The sequence below is a fragment of the Anopheles marshallii genome, chromosome 2 (genome assembly GCF_943734725.1).
Source record: "Anopheles marshallii chromosome 2, idAnoMarsDA_429_01, whole genome shotgun sequence".
NCBI lineage: Eukaryota > Metazoa > Arthropoda > Insecta > Diptera > Culicidae > Anopheles > Anopheles marshallii.
Window position 1 is genome coordinate 80,770,791 of NC_071326.1, and position 20,473 is coordinate 80,791,263.

A 20,473-nucleotide genomic window follows, 5' to 3' on the forward strand; every position below is an offset into this window, starting at 1 on the left:
CTGTGTAGTTAATAACCATTGGAAACATGAAATTGCATACTGTTAGGCGCTCACAGTTCATAAGAGCCCAGTAGGTTCAAAAGATATTAAAGATACATCTTTAATTAGTTTATTTACTAATAGTAAGAACTAAAATTAGTTGAATAACTTTCCATTGATTAAATTAACATCGAAATAGCATCTTCATTCATGCTCCATAATGCACTAAAAAAATTATGCAAAACGTAGCGCATGCAACTCATGAATGGTAGCTTGTCTAGCTGCCTGTTGAAAATGTAATCATTGCCTGGTTGGTTAAACAAGTTTTTTTTCGCCCATGTCCCGATTGCCTCGAACCACTTGTAAAGGCAGAAGACACCATTTAATCATAAACACTCCACATTTTATCGTTCGCCGCACTTTGAACAAGTCTTTCGGCGTTGCTGATTGCTTCGTGCAGCAGCACGATCCATGCATCCGGGGCCCGAGATCGCCCGTGGTGCAAATAATTACTTTTTAAATGGACAAAAAATTGAACTACCATAATTTAATTGAATTAGAATTTAATTAAAACGCAAATAAATTACTTTCCCAGTCGGATGCGAGACCGGCCGCTGTGTTATTGTTGCGCGTTGCGTCGTCGTTTGTTGTGGCTAGGTGAGATATATACGTACACCGGAGAGATGTATGTACACCTGAAGGCTATACGCTACGTTCGACTGTAGTCGATGTTGGTTGGTGATGTTTTTTTGGTACATGGTTCCGTCCAGATTCGACCATTTGGTTTGGGGCAAGTTGAAACACTTCTTGGGCTGGTGGTGCGTTGCGGGCAAATACGCATTGGACGAGGAAGGTGATTGTAAATAAATTATGAGACGATGGAGGTCTAGCAGCGTTGGAATGTCGATTGTGCAGAGCAGTAACACGAAGGTACAGCATGGGATGGTTGAATTATTCACGAAAAGCGGGAACCTAATGCATTTGAATGTGAGTTAAAGCAAGATCTAAAAGGGAAGGTTTTATTCATAGTAGTTTTCTTTAAAAACTGCTTTACTAAAGATACAAAGTTGTGCGAGCAACGCTACTGACAGCACTCAACAACAAATGCGTTCCTAAAATACTACTCGACGCCGGAAAGCTCTCAAGCAACGGAACAACGTAATCGTTCGAGTGGCTTGGAATGGTTTCAACTTGAACAAGCAATAAGGATACGTTAAAGTATGAGCACAACTTTTCCCATCCAACCCGATAAAACCGGTGATTTTCTTCGCGGCTTTACTGCAATCCACCAACCCACACGGGCAGCGCACAGTGAAGAAATTAAAGCCCTTAATTGGATGTCAGCTAGATTAAGCCCGTGTCACCTGGTGAACGTGTACGTTGCCCCAATGACAACGATGAGCACACGGTCCGTGTTAATCGCTTCCGACAGACTCGATGCCACCGTGCAACACTCTATTACACCCAGTACTCTCGGAATTAGCGGTTAGGGAAAAGTTTTTTTCCGCCACTCAAAGGCGAAACTCATTAGAGATCGGGGTTGATAATTTTGTTGCGCCTTGCTCGGTAAATGGACGGTCGGTGTAGGTTGGGTTTGCAAAAAAAAAAAAAGGTGGCCAGCCAAATCCCGCTAATAATCGTAAAAATCAATATTCATTGTATTTCGTTAGTTGCCAATGATGCAACGTTAATGGAATGGGGAATGGATTTGTTTTTATGTCGAGTCGGTGAAAGGTTCGTATTATAAGCTTTGATAAGCTGTGTGAGATTAACACGATTCGCGGTTTTGCTGGATTATTGAATTGAGTTCTTTTTTTTTAATGAATTCCATTGATTCGATTGATTTTCCTGTGGACTTTTATGGGGTTAATTCTGGTTTTAAGTTTCACATGCATAACACTTTCATTTTAAACGTTAGTGATACATTCTTTCTGGATGTATTTCAAATCCAAAGCGCCCAAATGTAGGCAAATATAATATTTTGGTCATTTTTCGAAAATTGTCCAAACATTCATGAAAATACTGACCTATGCATGCCTTGGAATGGAAAGAGTAATAAAAAAGCATACCTTTAGGCGTAAAAGTCGTCGCGTAGAGTAAACGAAGTTAAAAATTAGGCTACTAAGCCATGACTTTAGTACTCGGCTATGACCTTGCAGGTCGTTAAGCCATGATGAAGCTGAAGGACAATTTAAATGGATGTTTCATCTGTGCGAAACACAGTGATGGTATGGAGTCTACCAAGCAGTTTTTGGTCGCAATTGCATATCTTTAGGCGTTAATTTAGTCATAAGTCAGGTAATCCTGCAGATACATCCAGATAGATTTCATAGCTTTGAGTGAATATTGTTGTGACACTAAATGTGTATATATTGCAGATAACCTATATTGCATTTAGTCTTCGATGCATGCCACCGAAATATAACGTTTCCGAAAACAAGCAAGGTAAACTCCCTGACAGGGTCTCGGCCCAAAACGTAAGAGTGCGCATATTTTCTTATGACGCAAATGTGTTTTTGTGTGCATTCGTTTAGCGAAATCGATTGAAATTTGAAAGACAACACATGCAGGTAAGTGGGCAAAGTGTCTAAAATGCCCTTATCAACCCTGCACTTGCTCGATCGTTATGCACATCATCAGCGGACTTCACAATGTTTCCCACCATTGTTAGGTTGTGCCTCACAATCCATTTGTTGTTGATTTTTTTTCGACGGTTAAATATAGCGACCAGAAGTTGCAGAGAGTCCTTGGAGTGTCTCATGTCCAACTTGTGCTGTTACGGTTGCAGTGAAGTGGAGTTTTTTGTTGCTGCTAGAAATAATCAACATGGCCAAGTAGCATAACCATATGCAGTCTCCCTTTTTTCTCTCCACTGGTAATATGTGTTCTCCTCGTCGAAGAAATTGTTCCGTTCCGTTCGTTGTTTGTGAATATGGGCGAGAAAAATTGTTGTCGGTACAGTCTGTGTCTGCTGGCCAGGTATTGGATGCTATCCGGTAGTAGCACTTCACTCCACCCCGATTAGATTGGAAAGCCTAGGCAACCGACCGTCGATGGCAGGAGACTGTGCAGGAGTGTTTCGGTACTGCACTAGACGTTGGCATTTCCGAAGCGCGCACCGAGCGAATCAACTTTTCCAGTGGCTTCCGCGTGCAATCGAAGTCGCTAATGACGGTTCAGTCTGCTATTCGCGAACGCAACCATTGCGAACCAAATCGAATCGGCCCGGAAGCACCAACAAAAGGTATTTCTCGTTTGGAATGTGCTACGAAGCGATTTTTTGTTTTGTTCTGCCTGCCTGCCTGACTTGACTGTATGGCTATGAAGAAGCCACATTCAGCATGAGTCGAGGGACCACCCGATGGTGGAGAAGTAATTTCTGCGTTTTTTTCTTCTCCTCATTGTTATTGGTTTGCGTCTGATGTTCGGGCTGATATCGTAGAATCGAAATCCCCATCCGGAGATGGGGCCCCGATGTGCACATTGTTGCTGTTTGCTAAATGGGACCTGAAGTCCCATTTCGATTTTTCCGCTTTATTCCGACCGTACAGAAGCACTACCAACCGTTTAGACGTCGTTTCACCGAAACAACAGGCAGAGGCTTTCGACTTTCGATGAATTTTCGGTATTTGGATGGTGAATTTTGTTAGCGCAAAAATTTATAATCGTTCAATATTGGGTTTTAAATATTTTACACACGGCCGGTCCCATGTCCCGCCGGCCGAAATCCAATCGAAACGAATCGGCTAGATTCGTTACAATGGCTAAGGGAGAATTTTTCGGAAATAAAACCCATTCTCCACTCTCGGTTGCCATTAGCCGGCCGAAGGGCAATTCTGTTTTTTTGTTAAAATTTGTCCCCTTATCGAGATGTAGTGTATACTTTTTTCTTTCTGTCCTCCCTTTCATCCGGCTGCTGTGTGTTGTGATACAGACGCTGAATATTAAATAGGAGATGCGCCTTTGAGACTGCTCACCACCACGACCCTCAGGGGTGGGTATGGGAAAAGTCATCCGAAATAATGTTCGATAAATATTTCATAATGAGAACTCGAGGTTTTGCATTCCTTCGTTCGCTGCTGGAAAATGTGGGAAGCTAATTTGAATGAGTCGCTTCAGTACCTTCCCCACACCACACCATCCGACACTTTCCGACACATTCCGACAAAGGTTTTTTTTTAAAGAATTTTGGTCACAGAAATCGCAAATGGGGAGAAATTTAATTAAATAAAAGATTAAATAATTCTACCCATATGTGCGTGTGCTCTGCCCTGACCGTTGGGGAAATTTTTAGCGCCAAATAATACACACCGCGTCTATCTTCGGCGTCGGCAAATGGGGACAGGTCTCGGTACAGGGATTAACTTTGCGCCCGAGTTTCAATTTAAATTTATGTAAATTGTGTTGGTGACAGTGTTTCGGATTTGAGCGGCAGGCTTACGACTGTGAGCGGGTTTTTTTTTGGCGCTTCTACAGCACCATTGCTCTCGGTGATCGGGTGATAATATCGGAAAACTTTTGGTCTCGGTGTTAAAATATTGTAGCCCTCTGTCCGCGTCTTGCCGGTGTTTGTGATCGGTGTCTAAATATTCATGAGCCTAATCGAATTAACCCGATGTAACGTGAGGAAATTTATTCAATTTCCCTTGTGCACAACACAGTGCACACAGTGCCGATCGTGGAAGGCACAGCCGTACGGAGGGCGAGATCACCCAACCTGATGGTGATGGAGTTTAAAAATTGCAAGCTTTTGGCAAATTCACCCGTTTCGCCGCGTGCAGTGCGCACGCTATCACGGCATGGGATCGGGTGCTTCCACAAGTGACTCGCCTAGGGTGGTGGTGTGTTTTTGGCGGATTGCATGTTTCTGTTTACACCATAAATTAAAATTGTCATAAATTACCCACCCCGGTCCCGTTTTTCGGGGCCACCACCCTCTCACGCCGATGGGATCAAGATGTCACCTTCAGGTACGCTTGGCGTGCTTTCAAGTCGTGTGGAAAGTATGGAGAAAAAAAAACATACACTCCCAGAGACACTTCCCACCGGAACACATCGAAAGCATTGGGACTTTAACAGAAGGTGCATGCAATTCCATGCCCTGTCACCTTGTGCTTTGTGGCACAACACATCTCGGGGCTGTAGGTTTTGCACTATTGGCATTACACGGAGCACGGAGTTGACGGTTCGCGTGAATGAAGCCCCCAACGGATCCATCAATTCACACATGTGGGACCACGACCACGGTACGGGTTGTCTATAACGCCACGAGGCCTCCGGGTGTGTTGTGTACTGCACGACCGTGTCCGTCTACCTCCCCGTCCTCGCAATCTCGTGTTGAGGGTAGATATCGACGAAAGGGTGGGTAGGGATTATGAGCGAGAGATATTCCTCCGAACACCTCCCTAAACGGTTCCCCCGCCCCGGGGGAGATACCGTATCGTCTGTGTCCCGTTTCCAGGGGCTTCGAGGAGATAATCGATTTTTGAAATGTTTATGGTTGGGTAAGCTGGGATTCAATACGAGGAGGGTAAGTGCGTCCGTAACGTACCTTTTGGGGATGAACAGTGTTTTTACTGCCGAGCCCTTTTGGAAATAACTTTGAAATAGATTTTTTGATAAATTCTTCTTCGCGCATACAGGTAATGCTCGAGATCGACTCGGTACTTTCGATACGAGGATTTGGAGATACCATTCTTCTTCGGCTTTACCCGTTGTGCCAACAACGTCAGTAGGTCGAGAGGCCTGCCATTTTTGGCTTTCTTTGATTTTATTTACCCGTAGCTAGGATAGTTTTAGAGATGGAAGTTTTTTTTTTATTTGACAGCAGAGATACTTTGCAGCACAAAACTCAAGCATAAAAATTGAATAAAAACTAAGGTAATCCCCGAGATACACTATTAAAGCGGACTGCTATAAGTTGCTAAAGACCTGCGTAAAAGGAGTACCCAAGATACACTATTATAGTAGACTGCTATAATCCGCGTAACACCTGCCAATCTTGAATTTCCGCGTATGTCGAGTCCTTTTGCAATATGGTTTATTTATTTATTTTTATTATTTATTTATCATTCAGTAATTCAGGCTACTTTTTGAAAGAAAATATTACCAAAAGTTAATACAAATGTTTTATATTCAAAGGAAGACATTTACCGTCCAATTTTTCACCTTTTTGTTTATATTATGTGCTATAAACTTATGTAGCGGTCAAATCCTTAAAACAAACGGCGTATAATCGAATCCACGTATAAAAGGGAACCGAGTATTTGGGGACTGCATGTACAGGCAGTCCCAGAGATACGCTATTATTGCGGATCGCTATAACCCGGGAAAAATCCGCGTATTTCAAATTTCCGCGTAACTCGAATCCGGGAGTAAAATCGTTTATACTTCAAAGTTAGATAGTTGACTTACTTCTCTGCACTTAATTTATTTAACAAACCAGGCTACTTTTTGATAGAATACATTAAAATTAATTAAAAACAAATGTTTTATATGACAAAGACAGCTATTTTAGATAAATTTAACACCTTTTCGCTTAGATTTTGTATTATAAACTAACTCAGCTGTCAAATTTCCAAAAATCGCGTGTTTCCGAATCCGCGTATAAAAGGGAACCGAGTATCTTGGGAACTGCCTGTATATGAATGAAAGTTGCTATAAAAGTGCTATAAAAACACTAACATGTGCTTACCTTTCTCAACGTTTTGTCCACTCTCTCTCTCTCGTTAGGTTTCATTCCTAGAACCATTAATACTGCAACAACCCTTGTCAGCGGTTCCGACCATCGTCAACAATAATCTACCGGCGAGTGCAACAATAACATCCGGCATTCCGACAGCCGGTACCATCGGTCGCCCATCGCTTCCCTTAGTGCCATCCGCTTCCGGTCCGTCGCTGTGCCAGCCGCAGCCAGCACCGGACGCAGCGGCTACCGCGGCGGCAAACACTGTCGCCATCAAGACGCTCGAAGAGATCTTCGATACACATCGGAGCTACAAGGCAACCGGGCGCCATCGTGCGAGAAGCCGTACCCGTCGTCCGGACAGTTGTTCGGAGGTGAAGTATATAAATCAAAATTTTAGTTCCGGTAAGTGAGTGGAAGGTTTTACGGAGGAAGGATATTTGACAAACCCGTTATTCTTTGTGAATTTCTCAATTTAAAGGTTCATCCGCACCGGTTTCTTCTGAGGAGGAAGACAACGACGAAGAGGAGGACGAGCTAAGTAAGATACCGGAGCTCAACTCGCCGGATAGTATCTCGGACGATTTGGTCCAAGCACTTCCAGTACGCCAGAGTCCAGTAAAGACAACTGGGCCGGATACGGCGAAAAGGAATCCTTCACCCTACTACTACTCCGATTTACTGAAGAATAAGCAACGAGAAAAGGACGGAACGGATCGTGAAGTCCGTCAGGAAGTTGGAGATCGGGAAGAAGTAGCTCCAAAGCCCGCCACATCGCAAACACCCGGCGACGGGGGGAGTAGCGTACGTCAAGGGCGCGAAGTTGGGGTGCGGTACAAGAAGAGTAGCAGCCTCGACACACCCGGAGCGGAGAAGGAAGTTTGCCTACCGAAGCGTTACTCCATCACAGAGGAGGGCGTGCGTATCATCCGGTGCGACTCACCGTCCACCACTACCTCGGACGATTCGGACTGTTCCGAATGTTGCAAGCGTCGGGCCTGGCATGCGCAAGCATTAGCCATTACACGGGCAAGCTGTAACCTCGGTCCACCGGTCGATGCTAGTTCGATGCCACCGCACCGTTTGCTCGGACCAGCGGCAGTCTGTGCCTGTGCGACGCCGGCCTTCGGCGATGACAACGATGAGCTCTTCCGTCCGCGCAGCATCTTCTACGTGCACCAGCCGGGCGCCGAAGATTGCGCTGACTGTGCCCTGAGCGACCCTGCCGCCCTAGCCCCGAGTGCCGCCGTACCGGACGAGATGGCGAATGTGCGGACGCGCCAGATCTACGAGACGGCGTTCGATTCGAAGATCACCCGTTCGGACGATGATCTGGACGAGGTGGATCGTATCACGAACCAGAGCGTGCTGTTGCAGCTGACCAAGAGCAACAGTAGCAGCGCGAGCAATATGGTTTCCGGCCAGAGCCGCAGCAAGCGGTTAGAGTCGAAGCGAAGCAAAGCGGCCTCCAGTAAAACGCCTTCCGCCAGCCACCAGCCGGCAGCGATCGGTGGGCCAGATGCTGAAGGTACGGATGAGGTTGCCAAGGCGGACCAGCTGTTGGCGCAGGACCTCCAGGAGAAGCTGCAGATCGACAAACAAATGGACAATATCGCGAACGCAAACTCAACGTCTTCCTCCCAGCTTCCCCTGCGGGGATACACACCGTCCCCTCCGTCAACTGCGCCCCTGCCCATGAAGTTCCCCGGCAAGCACGAGCGGTTCTTCATCAACAGCATCAAGAGTGCGCCGAACCTGCCCTCCTCGAACGCGGTTGCCCAGCATCCGCGGCTCAAGGACCTCCGGCTGGACATACAGAACGTGCGCAACAATGAGGTTCCATCGGGCAGCTGCGACGGTAGCATCGGTAACGATGGTGCCCCGTTCAGCCGTGGCGGTAAGGTGGGCGAACGGCCCCGATCGACGCTGTGCCTGGAACCGGAGCGGGTGCTCGAGCTGAAGCGTGGCCACCGGACGTCGCACCATCATCACGGCAAGCAGCCGGCCCATCCGCAACGTGGGCGGAACTTTTCGTCCACGGAAAGCATGGCCACGTCCAGCAGCGGCGGCAGCATGGAGTCGTTGAAGTCCAGCACCAGCGAGGGTAACCGAAGCACGTCCAGTTCGGATTCGCGCCATTCCTCGTCGCTGAGTTCGCACAGTTCCGATTCGGGACCATCGCTGGCGTTCCCGCTGCGTGTGCCGGTGGCGGTGCACAACAAGCTGAACATTCTCAGTCCAATATCGGACAAATCGTCCCAGGAGCCGGGCTCGGAGACGTCGGACATTAACAACCGGAACAACAACTCGCAGAAGCAGTCCCCGGTGGACGGTACGGGTGTGAATGTGGTGAGCACTACCACTGCTGGAGGCACGCTGACCACCAAGAAGGAGGGCGATGAGAGCGCTGGTACGGAGGCTGTGAAAACGAGCGTCACAAAGAGACGTTCCGCACCGAACAAGGCGTTGTTGCTAATAACCGGTAAGTGTGTGTGTGGATCAGCTTTTTTCTGTGGAACAGTGTCGTAACACATCTCCGCCTCTTGCAGGTCCCGAAATCCAAGGTTCCGACAGTGGAATTTCACTTCACTCGCGCGAGGACCTGAAGTCGCGAACGAACTTTTTAAACATGGGCATCCAGCGTGCATCGCTCAGCGGGCAGGAAAAGCAAAGCGACCATGGCAAGGGACAGGCAGGACTGCCGCAGGACCTCAACGATCTTCCGTTCGATATGCCAAAGCTGCGGCGAAGAAGGGCACACCTGCAGCAGGTAGGTGGGAGCAACTCCGGCTCAAACATTCACCGTCCGCTGGATACTGTTTTGATGCATTCGTTTGTTCGTCCTCTTTACCGACCAGGAACCGTGCACATCTGGCAGTGTCACGTCGGTGGACGTGGGTGAGCTACCCTTCGATATGCCGAAGCTGAGGCGTCGTTTGCGAATGTCGCAAAATCAGCAACATCAGCAGCAGCAGCAGCTGCTGCAGCATCAGTTGCAGCACCCATACCCCGGCACGGTGGCGTCTACATCGGGCGGTATGCTGCTGCAGACGAGCACCGAATCGAGCGGCCTGTCACAGGCGTCGTCCAGCCTGTCGATGCGAGACTCCGACAGCAAGCTGGCACTGGCTGGTGGTAAGTCTCAAACCCAGTCCCAACACCGCCTATCCGATTGCGGTTAGGCTAGTGATGTTTCAATCACCCCACGCACACATCGCATGCCGTACGCATCGTGTACATTCATTTTAATAATTAATTTCCAGCCGAGGGATATCGGGTAACATCGATTTCATCTTGTAACACTTGGGATTGAGTACGTGTCGTTGTTGCTGAGCTTGAGCGGACATTGCACGAACGGCACTGCTGTGCGCAAAGGGGTCCGGTCGAATCTTTGTAATGACCATTTCATTGCTAGCTAGATAAATGGATGATGTATGTTTACTTGGAACATTCGTCACGTCCGTTTTGCGTTTCGCTGTTGTAAAGGATTCGGGACGGGGAGTTGCATACCGCCAGAACGGTAATTGATTTATGGTGCAGAAGGACACACCTGCCGGCATATGATGCGGTTTTAAATAGGGGAAGGTATCAGGAAAAAACGGGGAGGGGGGGGGGCTCCATTAGCAGATAAAGACCATGCTAACGGATTAAAAACGTGCTGGTGGAATATTTAATGGGAAGGAAACACTGCCTAATTTGTATGATATACAAGTGAACGACGTTGGTTGATGGGTTACACCAGGGAAAATGTAATTTCAAATGTTCACATGAGATTTGTGCTCGGAACGAACTGACATTGCTTTATTATCGAGTGTTTGGAAATCGTTAGAAAATGTACCAAGTTACCAAAAGTATTTTAAACCATACTTGGATGCACCACAACATTTTTTTTTTTTTTTTTTTTTTTTTTTTCGTTAGAACGGCCTGGCCGTATCGACTTATTTTACCACGTAGCCGGATAGTCAGTCCTTGCTACGGGGGATTGGCCCGGATGGGATTTTGGTCCGGTCCGTTCGTGTGAAGACCGGCGCCGCTACCATCATGCCACCGGGCCGCCCCAAACCACAACATTTAAAACCTAAAAATTAAATGGAAAATCTTACACGAATTGAGAAGAAATTTCAATATTTTTGGTGTAGTCAAATAGACTTGTTGTTAGGCATCGGCATCGCAATTCTGATTAATTGAATGCGCCTGAAGGTAGGCAAACAAAAGACAAACTAGTAATATGTTAGAGCTGTAGCTAAAAACGCTGAACAATATGAAGTAAAGGAGCGTTTTAAGACGAGGGACTAATAAAATATTTTTGTTTCAAGAACCGCTCTTTAATTTTGAAGCTAATTAATATATTTTGGTAAAAGAATTTAACTGTGAAAAAAGAAGTTTCAGCGTCAGTCAGCATCCGGAGATTCGAATACAAAATTGCATCGTCAACTAAACCCAGTGGTTGACTACTTTTGTTACTGTTTCTGATATAGATGCCAGTTTTAATAACACAGATTCGCTTTAAAATGTTTACTTTAAAATGTTAATGTGTGTTTACTTTCTGTCAGTTGTTTTTTTTTCGAAAGGATCAACACTAAGGTGGTTGAATCGGGCATAGATTGGGCCTTGTGTGGTCCGAGGGTCAAGAATTTATTTTTTTCGTACAAGATGATGTTCGTGTTACAGTAGATACACGATGTCCATCATGACCGGGTGAAGCCTGCGACAGCATTCCTGAATCCAATATGAACATCCCACGCTCCACAAATGCATCGTCCGTTACCATTTCCAGGGCAGTCCACAAATGTGGACACTTCCCTTTCTTCCTTCTTTAACATTTTAACACTTAGTTATTCGTGCAGGTTATTGCCTCCAGTCGGAATTCAGTGCAACCCTGGTTTCTGAGCTGTTTAATTGACTTTTTAGGCACTACTTTGTGGACTCCCAGCTCCCCGGATCTGAATCATAACGACTTTTTGTTTGGTTATGTAAGATGTCGAGTCTCAACGAGTACAAGAACATCGATGTTGGACCAGCTCACGACGGTAATTCTCAAATCTCGGCCGAATTTCCCATGCAAGTCGTGGGTGCCGCTTACTTCTGACTTGAGCAACATGTGAAGCTCGTGAAGTATTACGAAGAACGGGTGTTTTCTAAAGATATGTTGCAAACTTTCTACATAACAATAGCTTCCAATAGCAAAAGTCAGTAACAAAAAGGATTATCTACTGTTTTTGTTTTGAACTTGTATTCAAATTTACTGATCAAGTTGTAGGCCTGAATAGTCAGTAAAGAACATATTGGACTCAGGATGTTAGATCCATTCGACCTTGAGGAACATAGACGTAAATAATCAGGCAGAAGACAGGCAACATTCCAACAATCCAACCACTGAAATCACTCCATTCCTACTCCGCACTCCAGTCTACTTTAATAATGTGCAATTTATTATACTTTTTCCGCAAAGCCCTTTGCTGATAAGTGCTTTTTATTTCGCTATAAACTAAGCAATACCGCTGATCACGCAGTAGTAAATAGAATTCTACCGCACCCACAGACAGCTCGATGGGGAATGTATTCCGATTACGATTCCGATTCCCCTGACGGAAAGCCCTGACGCAAGCAGAACAGAGAAAGGCAACAACTTAATTAAGCGCTGCACAGCAGGAAACGGCAGGCCGGTACTTTGGAATTGCGGGAGAGTTTTCGCTTGGCTTTTGGCGGTGCCCAAACATGGTAGCGCATCATCGATGCGATGTGTGCGGTCCGCAATGGCAACAAACGGGTGCGAGCACAATGGAAACGCGATTGTGTACAACATCCCGGACGGAGATCCTGGCCCACACCGTGGCAGAGAAGGGATGCTATAAATTATGCATCGAACCGCCTGTATCCGTGTTGGTACTCGCAGCTCGTCTCGGACACAGGCTTGGTGATGGTAAAAGGAATTAATTCAACGTACGCAACGTAACATCGTGGGGGAGGAAAGTTTTTTTCCCCCTCCCCTAAACTGTGCGCTTTTGTCGCGAAGTTGACAAAGATTTGACAGTTGCTTTGAAAATGACCAATACACGCTGGGGATCCTCGCGTCCAACTTCGTAGCAGTCGGAGGGTTTAGTCGTCCAAACTCGTGGATGTCCACAGAGAAGTCGCAAGTTCCACCATTCCTACATCCCACGTTTTGCGGGTAAACAATCGTTTAGCACGTTGTTTGCAGGCCATGTTTAAGCTGACCCCTTCTGGTGTTTGATACGCACCTTGGTACGGAAACGGTCGTACGATTTCGTATTCCACGACAGCCACTGCACACAAGTTTCGGTGTGTTTTTATACCACACCGGTGCTGGTGACGCTGGGGCGTACCAAGTGGACACCGGTTGTGAGTGGAAAGTGTTGTAAAACATTATCGCTGTTCGCCCTCTCGTCACCAGAACATGCCGGACATCCGGCGCAGCAGCCAGGGGATATATTGCTGTTGGAAGTAATTGTTCCACGCGGGAGTGAGTCGGCTGACGTGATGTATTTAGCGGGGTGGTTCTGTTTTTTCCAATTCTCTTCCATTTATTGTAGACTTTCAGGTTTTTGCTATGCTGACGTATTTTGGGGGACCGTTTTCGAATAAGAAGCCGCACTGCACTGGATGTTACAACATGTCGCACGTGTGCTAGAGATGAGCTAGACAAAAAACCTCCCCGGCGCGAAGCTAGCGACTGACCGCTGCCCATTTGCAAGCCCCAGCGAGCGAGCAAGTAATTACCGCTCCACGAAACAAGCAATTGTTAATGTTTAATGTATTGCCACGGTCACCGTCGCTCGGAGAGACCCAAGGGTGAGCTAGTCGTTACCAGGTTTCGCGAACCGGCGGCGCACTGGGCCACAGTGTGAGATATTTAAATCATACCATCGAGCCGCACGTCGGCCGCATATGTGCGGGGAATAAATAATGAATTAATCAGTTAGAAAGTAATTGGCGGTGGTACCACAAAACTCCCGGGGCCGATGGAAAACTGCACACGACGACGACGACGGTGTGTTGTTTGGGAAAGCGTTTGTGCATTCCAGGCACGTTCCGTGTGGCTCGTTTTTTTTTTTGCTTGCTGTTTGTTTGCTTCCTCAACACGACAACAACAACGGTTGAAATATTTCAAAACCCTCCCCCCCCGGAGAGGGGGTGTACTGGATGTCAAACAATAACAATCAGCATTAGCACCGATAATAGCAACGATGCGATCTTGCGTCCACAGCTGGTGCTGCTGGTCGATAGCATTGAGCCGTCGGGTTGATAACGAGTTGATGGAAAGGGGGGTTCCAGCTAGCCAGCACGGGTTCGGGGGGCCCAATAGACAATTGCACGGATTATGCTAACCGAAGCATTAACGAGACAATGGGTACGTTTTCATCCGGCGCCCAACCGTCTGTGCGATGCCAATCAACGATGAGTTGTAGGACATTTCATACAGCCGCGCGGAAAAGATGCATTGTATTCTAATTGGAAAGTGAACACAAGTTTTGCGACCCAATCAGGCGTGTAATGAGTGTCCACCGAACCACCAATTCGCAATGAAAGTTTCGTTTTCCAATGTCAGTTTACTAATTCTCCTGTGTTGTGTTGCCTTTGTTTCTTTTAGGTTTCTTCAAGCAAAGCTTAACGCTTAACCTAAACGAGTGTGGCAGTCGGCCACCGAAGAAGTTTGGCACACTCGATCTGGGTCTTAATCTGGGCTCGAATCGGCCAAATGTGGACCTCATCGATGCATCCATTCCACTCGATCGGCAAGGGTAAGTAAAGTTGAATGATGTTCACTTCCTTAGAATTTATTTAGAATTCAGTAGAATATTGTCAATTTTCAATAATTAGAATTCAACAGATTGAAAACAAGCGTTTTGATTGGTTCTGTTCGTTCCGGGAACGTTCGTTGCAGTTGTCAACGGTGTTCATTAATGTTCATTTTCGATTCATTTCTAAATTTCAAATTAGATATTTGTTGACGATTATTTACGGAATTTGCTAGTTATTTCAATGCTAATGCTAATTGTTATTGTTTTTTTTAGTAAACTTTTAACCGAAAACCGATTAAATTTCAATACAATTGGATTATTCGACCTCAAAGAGATGTAATATTATGTTGAATATTTTTAAATTTAGTTGTTAATTTTTCGTGTCCGTACCGCATATCATCATTTTGAAGCAAACGTCAAACGTACCGAGAATGAATTTCAGCAAACCAGTTGAACATTTTGCTTAGAACTCATGTTAAAATTTATATACGCCTTGAAAATTATAAGCTGATACGATAGCAAAGCTTTAACAATAAGTAGTTTTATTTTCAATCTTATTGATTTAACGTTACTTTCTGGTACAAATAAGTTAAATTGCAACCTAAAGCGCAATATGTCAATTTTGTGTACAATTTAGAAAATAATTTTATATTTCTGGTAATATAATCCATCCATCTATCTTGGGCTATTTTGGTTTTCTTGATTTGTCTTTTGCTTACCTCTATTGTAACTGTTGATATTGGTTTTTTTGTACGTGGCTCATAGTAGAAGATTTTCCAATTGGTCCCACCACACAGTTGCACCTAAAAATACTTTTCGAAGATTCGATGAGTTTGTTGGAAGGAATACATTCTAGGGAAAGTATAATCCTTTATTAGATCGTCAGTGATAATGAAGGGTAATTTTAGTAATTTATTTTGTTTACTATTTTTAATAATTATTGTGTTTTAGAACACATTTAACTACAGTAACTCTTTTATTGACATTTTCAATTGTTAACTGTAGTTTCGAACTCCAGCGTGCATCTTTGGATGTTTGGATCCATCTTTCCTGTAGTCAAACAGTTTTATATCAGTTTCCTTGCTATCCAGTTATCTTTGAGTTCCTGTTACCAAAAGATTAATATTGTTAAGGTTTTTTGTTTAAATAATTGTGGTACGAGACAAACAAATCAGATAACTTCAGTATTACAGAAATTATTTGATATAATTAACTAAACATAACCATTATGACCATTAAATTCCGACTTAAATTCAGAAAAAATCTTTGAGGCCTTTGTAACTAACTCTAAAATTACTTTATCTCTCTCTCTCTCTTTCCAATCGTTTCAGCTGGTACCATGGTTCCATCAGCCGGATCGATGCCGAAAAGATCCTTCGACCACTGTCGGAGGGAAGCTTCCTGGTGCGCAACAGTGAATCAACCCGTCAGGATTACTCTCTCACACTGAAGTACGTACTGCCACAGGTGAAATACTGCAGCTATAAACCGCATTGTACTAACCGTTACTTCCATGTCCATCTTTTTTTTAGGAGCGCCAAAGGCTTCATGCACATGCGGATACAGCGCGACACCGACACGGGCCAGTTCATACTCGGCCAGTTTAGCCGCCCGTTTCCAACGATACCGGACATGATACGGCACTTCTGTTTGAACCGCTTGCCGGTCCGTGGTGCCGAGCACATGTGTCTTCTCGAACCGGTCATTGCGCAAATCCTCTGAGCGGCGTTCCTATAAGGAACAGGTGTGCTCTTTTTTTTGGACAGTACGTGACAGAAACTTAAAGTTTGTGCGAGAACCCACACACACACACACACACGCAAATACACACAATGAGTAAAACAGAGTCTTGTTAGAAATTAAGCAAACCAACAAGTCAATGAAATCGTAGAACAAGAAAAAGCAACCATTTGTTCGGAGCGATTGCATAGATGCAGGCGCACAAAGGTGTTTACGCGATTGCAAAGATGTAGGCGCGCAAATGGAAGATTGCCCGCCCGAATGTATGCAACTGGTAGCGCATTTCGGTTTTTAAATTGGGATTTGCCATTGAACAAGGACACATTTTTAACACACAACACTTTTGCCCATCCGGTAGCACAGGTAGCGGCCTTAATCGCTAAATGCAAGAAAAATAGACGCGTGAAACCTCAAACCAATTTTCTGCTCCCCTTCCCCTTTTTATAACTTTTCCATTGATAAGGTGGCGAACACACATAATTTGGGCATCATTTAGCACGTTCATGCAGAAGTTAACACACGGAGTAACTGGCAACAGGAAACGGTAGCACACTTTTTGGGCACTAACCGCAGAAATACAGCTCTCTCACTAGCACTTCATTACGGTGGGCATTAGGGATGCGCATGGTTTGGTTGGCTGTTTGATTTGTTTCCTTCTGTTGTTTTTTTTTCCTCCTCCATTGGTGACAATAATTGTTTTGTTCGCGCAAAACAAACGGAACGGAAAGAGAAACGGTTGCAGCACTAGTTGCATTTTGCGGGGCATTATATAGCGTAGGGAAGTTCGGTGCGTGGGTTAGTGATACCACGTGTGGTATAAACGATGTAGAGACAGCAGTGTAGAAATGTCGTTTCAAATGTTGTGATACAATGAGCGCGGTACTCGTTTTGTTGACAAAAATGAAAAAAAAAACACAAAAAATGGATTTAAAAAGAAAAACTCACTGGTTTCCTTCACTTTCTCCGTTAATAGGTATAGAGGGTCTTCTTTCCTTATCTTTCCCCCGCCCTCATATCGGTTCCATATAAATGTGTAAGCGAAAAAGAAAAGAAATGCGCTGATTGGGAAGATAGCAGTAAACGAAAAGGGTAAAGATTTAATCTAACTAACCATTAATGAATGCTGTAAATGTACATTGTAAGCCGAAAGTTCCTTCCGCTTCGGAAGGTACACAGGTCGGGTCAGTCAGACAAAACCTTTTTAATAGCACATTTGCATGTAGAAGGTGGGATGACGAAGGGTGGAAAAAAACAAAACAAAAACAAAAAAAAAACAGAATGCCAAAACTGACGGTGGAACTCGCGTGTGACCCACTGTCCAGGTGGGTTTAGGGTGGGTAAAGTAAACACATTTCTTCCATCATGCTGTTGTGTACTAATAATCGCAAATACAAAGCAAACATTCTCTGGGCGTTTTTTTGTGTTTTTCTCTTTTAAATTTTGTGGTGCAATATAATTTTTAACGTTGGTTAGTCTGTATCGTGTTAGGTACGCAATAAATCGAGTGCAATACCGAACCTAAAAACAAAACCCCCCAGCACGGCACAAAATGGCCGCCGGAACGGGTGGGCTTTGCTGGACGACTATATAGCTGGTAGCGATAGGAACGATGCGATTTGTGTATTAGTCCGGTAGAGTAAAGCCATCCCTACTTGTAGTGTGGAAGTTCGTTAGTTCGACCCTAGCAATCGACACTCTAATGGGAGGGCCAATAGAGCGGGCCAGCCAATCATTCATTTAGATTTCATTCTTGGTAATCAAAGCACAAAAGCAACACGAAACTGTTGTAGGGTTCCGTCTACACTTCTGTTAAATGATTGTCGGTAATGAATAGTTTCTTTCCTTCGTAACAAACCAAAAAAAACGAGAGAAAGAGAGAGAAAATAAAGCAACCCTCAGTACTCTTCTAGATGCCGTAAAAGAATGTATTCCTACCGTAAAATAGACATTATCGTAAGGTAAAACAGTAATATAATTTACCTACCTTTAATATGCATTAGGTTCGTTAGTGCTGCAGCCAATGCAAGGGAAAAAAGAAAACAAACAATTGCCGCAATGTTCCCATTACACGGAAGTCTCTCATGAACATACACAAACACACACAGACAGACACATACACACTCTCTCATTTCACATATTAACAAATCACGTAGTGATGAAAAAAGGCTATTATAGACATTGATAAAATATATTATGAAAATATTTAAACATTTAAACAAACACGAATGGTGCGTATAGTTACTTGTCTGTCCGAAAACAAAAACAGTTTGTAAATACAATTGTAGTTTTTTCTTATATTTCGCTTCGGTCTGTTGTTGAAATAAATAACTAGAATTTTCGACGAATTGCATTTGTTCTGTGGCAAAATGGAGGCGCCTAGTGCGTCAAACGTGAAGATAAAAATGTGACGAATATGGTCGAATTATTACAACAGATTTCTCTAAATATAGATTTTTCACCACCGAAAGAACAAGTAAACTACAAGCATTGGGTGAATTTGATTTGGATTCATGAATCGCAATGGTTCGTCAGAATTCTGAAGCTTTACCGGAATCCTTAACCATTTTTGAAAACTCATATGAAGATTAATGAATTTTTTCAAAGAATTTTGTTTTCTATTTATTCTGCTTTTGCTCGATACCACAATTTTTAAAGATGCGAGGATCTTTGAAGGAACACGAATATTCTACGATATTCTTCGACAAGTCATTGAAAATTCTGACATATTTCATTAACTTAATGAATGTATGCAACAATGCCCGTGAATGTTCAGAGACGAACTAGTTTTATGCTAATTCCTTGAGGACTTTTGTTCTTTTGGGGACGCTGCAATCTTTGACGATTCCTTGAAGAGTTATTTTTCATTGAATATTGTTTGACGATTTATGATTCTTCTTTTATGAGAAGATTTTTTCACGATTTCTTAAGGAGTAATCATTATTTGAAGATTTATGTTTCTTTGGAAGTTCATTTGTCAATGGAAATGCCAGATTCGTGGAGTTATGAACTTCAGTTTTTAAATGGCTGTTAGGTGTCGAATGGGGATTGGGGAACTCGATTTTCCAAACAGCTTTTTGAAACATTTCACAAACAGCCATTAACTACCAATGGTGAACGCCTCACGATCAATACATGGTACATGGAGTAATTCCAGTACGTCGGAACGGTTGGAAATAATCGTTGATTCCGTTGACTCCGTTAACTTAACTCTTTGACCCTTGGTTTGAGGAATTTATTCCGACTTTGCCATAATTTATTTCTTATCCGGCGCTTCTATCGCTTTACAGCCTAGATCTGCTGCAAGACCTTTCTGCCTTTCTGGCGGACGCATCACCGTCATGTTTCCATCTCAGGATGGACTTATCAAACCTGCTTTGCCCAAGAAGACAACCTACAAGAACTTTACAGTCTGTGTCGTCTATGACATGATCAGTCCACCGGAACCTGGTGAGTCTAATTCTCTACAAGATAGTGAGTTCATGGTAAAGTTTATAGAGTTTATCATTGTAGTGGTTCTTTCACACATACGAGACAACAGCATCTTCCTCTCGAACGTGGCTAAGAGGGTTTCGTCACTTTTGAACAGAGTTCATGTCTCAGAGGCGTATGAGAGTACTGGAACTTTGTTTGATTCTACAGTCGTCAAAAATCGTAGTCTGGGGTAGTTGGTTGCCAATACAAGAGTCACTGAGATACTTACGAAAAGATAAATGGACTGCGTTCGACAAGCCTTCAAGTACGTCTGGAAGCCCTGAGCCTGCCACAAATCTGTGCAAACGGACCAAAAAAGCTAACCAAAGGAGTGCTATCAGAATCAACTCGTGTCTGCGAATATCCACTGCTAAGAGATGATTTAAGCGAGAGATTCTGCGGACTAGTGAGTGACATTTCATACCACTCTCCATACAGGGTTTTCGAGGATTTATATAGGCAAGTTCAGCGAGATGTTATTTTGTTCCAGCACATAATTGACTCCTTCAGTGAGTTGTTGAATTTTACGCAAGATGGCGTTGCCATGTTCCGCAGAACTATTGAGCAATCGTCGAATGAAGTTGCTGGCAACACTGCTGCTAGCAAAGCGCCCAGCGAATAGCAACGCAGCTCCAGTCAAATCCATAGCAACCGCGTGGCTAGCAACCACATTCTGCCAACGCCATCTTCTGTAAAATTCAATAACTCGCCGAAGGAGTCAATTATATGCCCAACATTAAAACAACATCTCGTTGACCTTCTCAATATGCAGGGTTTTCCGGCATTAGAGTTTTTATGTTTATGTCATTGGCTACTACGGTGTTCTCTCTCCCCC

The 20,473-nt window shown here is 44.3% G+C and overlaps 1 protein-coding gene across 1 annotated transcript in view; it reads left to right on the forward strand.

Moving 5' to 3' along the window:
- The window catches only part of LOC128708809 (uncharacterized), a 105,394-nt gene extending 89,245 nt beyond the window's left edge, over positions 1–16,149 (forward strand). The window contains exons 5-11 of the mRNA XM_053803790.1: positions 6,712–7,069; positions 7,146–9,146; positions 9,214–9,434; positions 9,523–9,799; positions 14,277–14,427; positions 15,759–15,878; positions 15,960–16,149. Coding sequence (XP_053659765.1) covers positions 6,712–7,069; positions 7,146–9,146; positions 9,214–9,434; positions 9,523–9,799; positions 14,277–14,427; positions 15,759–15,878; positions 15,960–16,149 — 3,318 coding nt within the window. The remainder of the gene's footprint in view (positions 1–6,711; positions 7,070–7,145; positions 9,147–9,213; positions 9,435–9,522; positions 9,800–14,276; positions 14,428–15,758; positions 15,879–15,959) is intronic.
- The last annotated feature ends 4,324 nt before the right edge of the window (positions 16,150–20,473 follow it).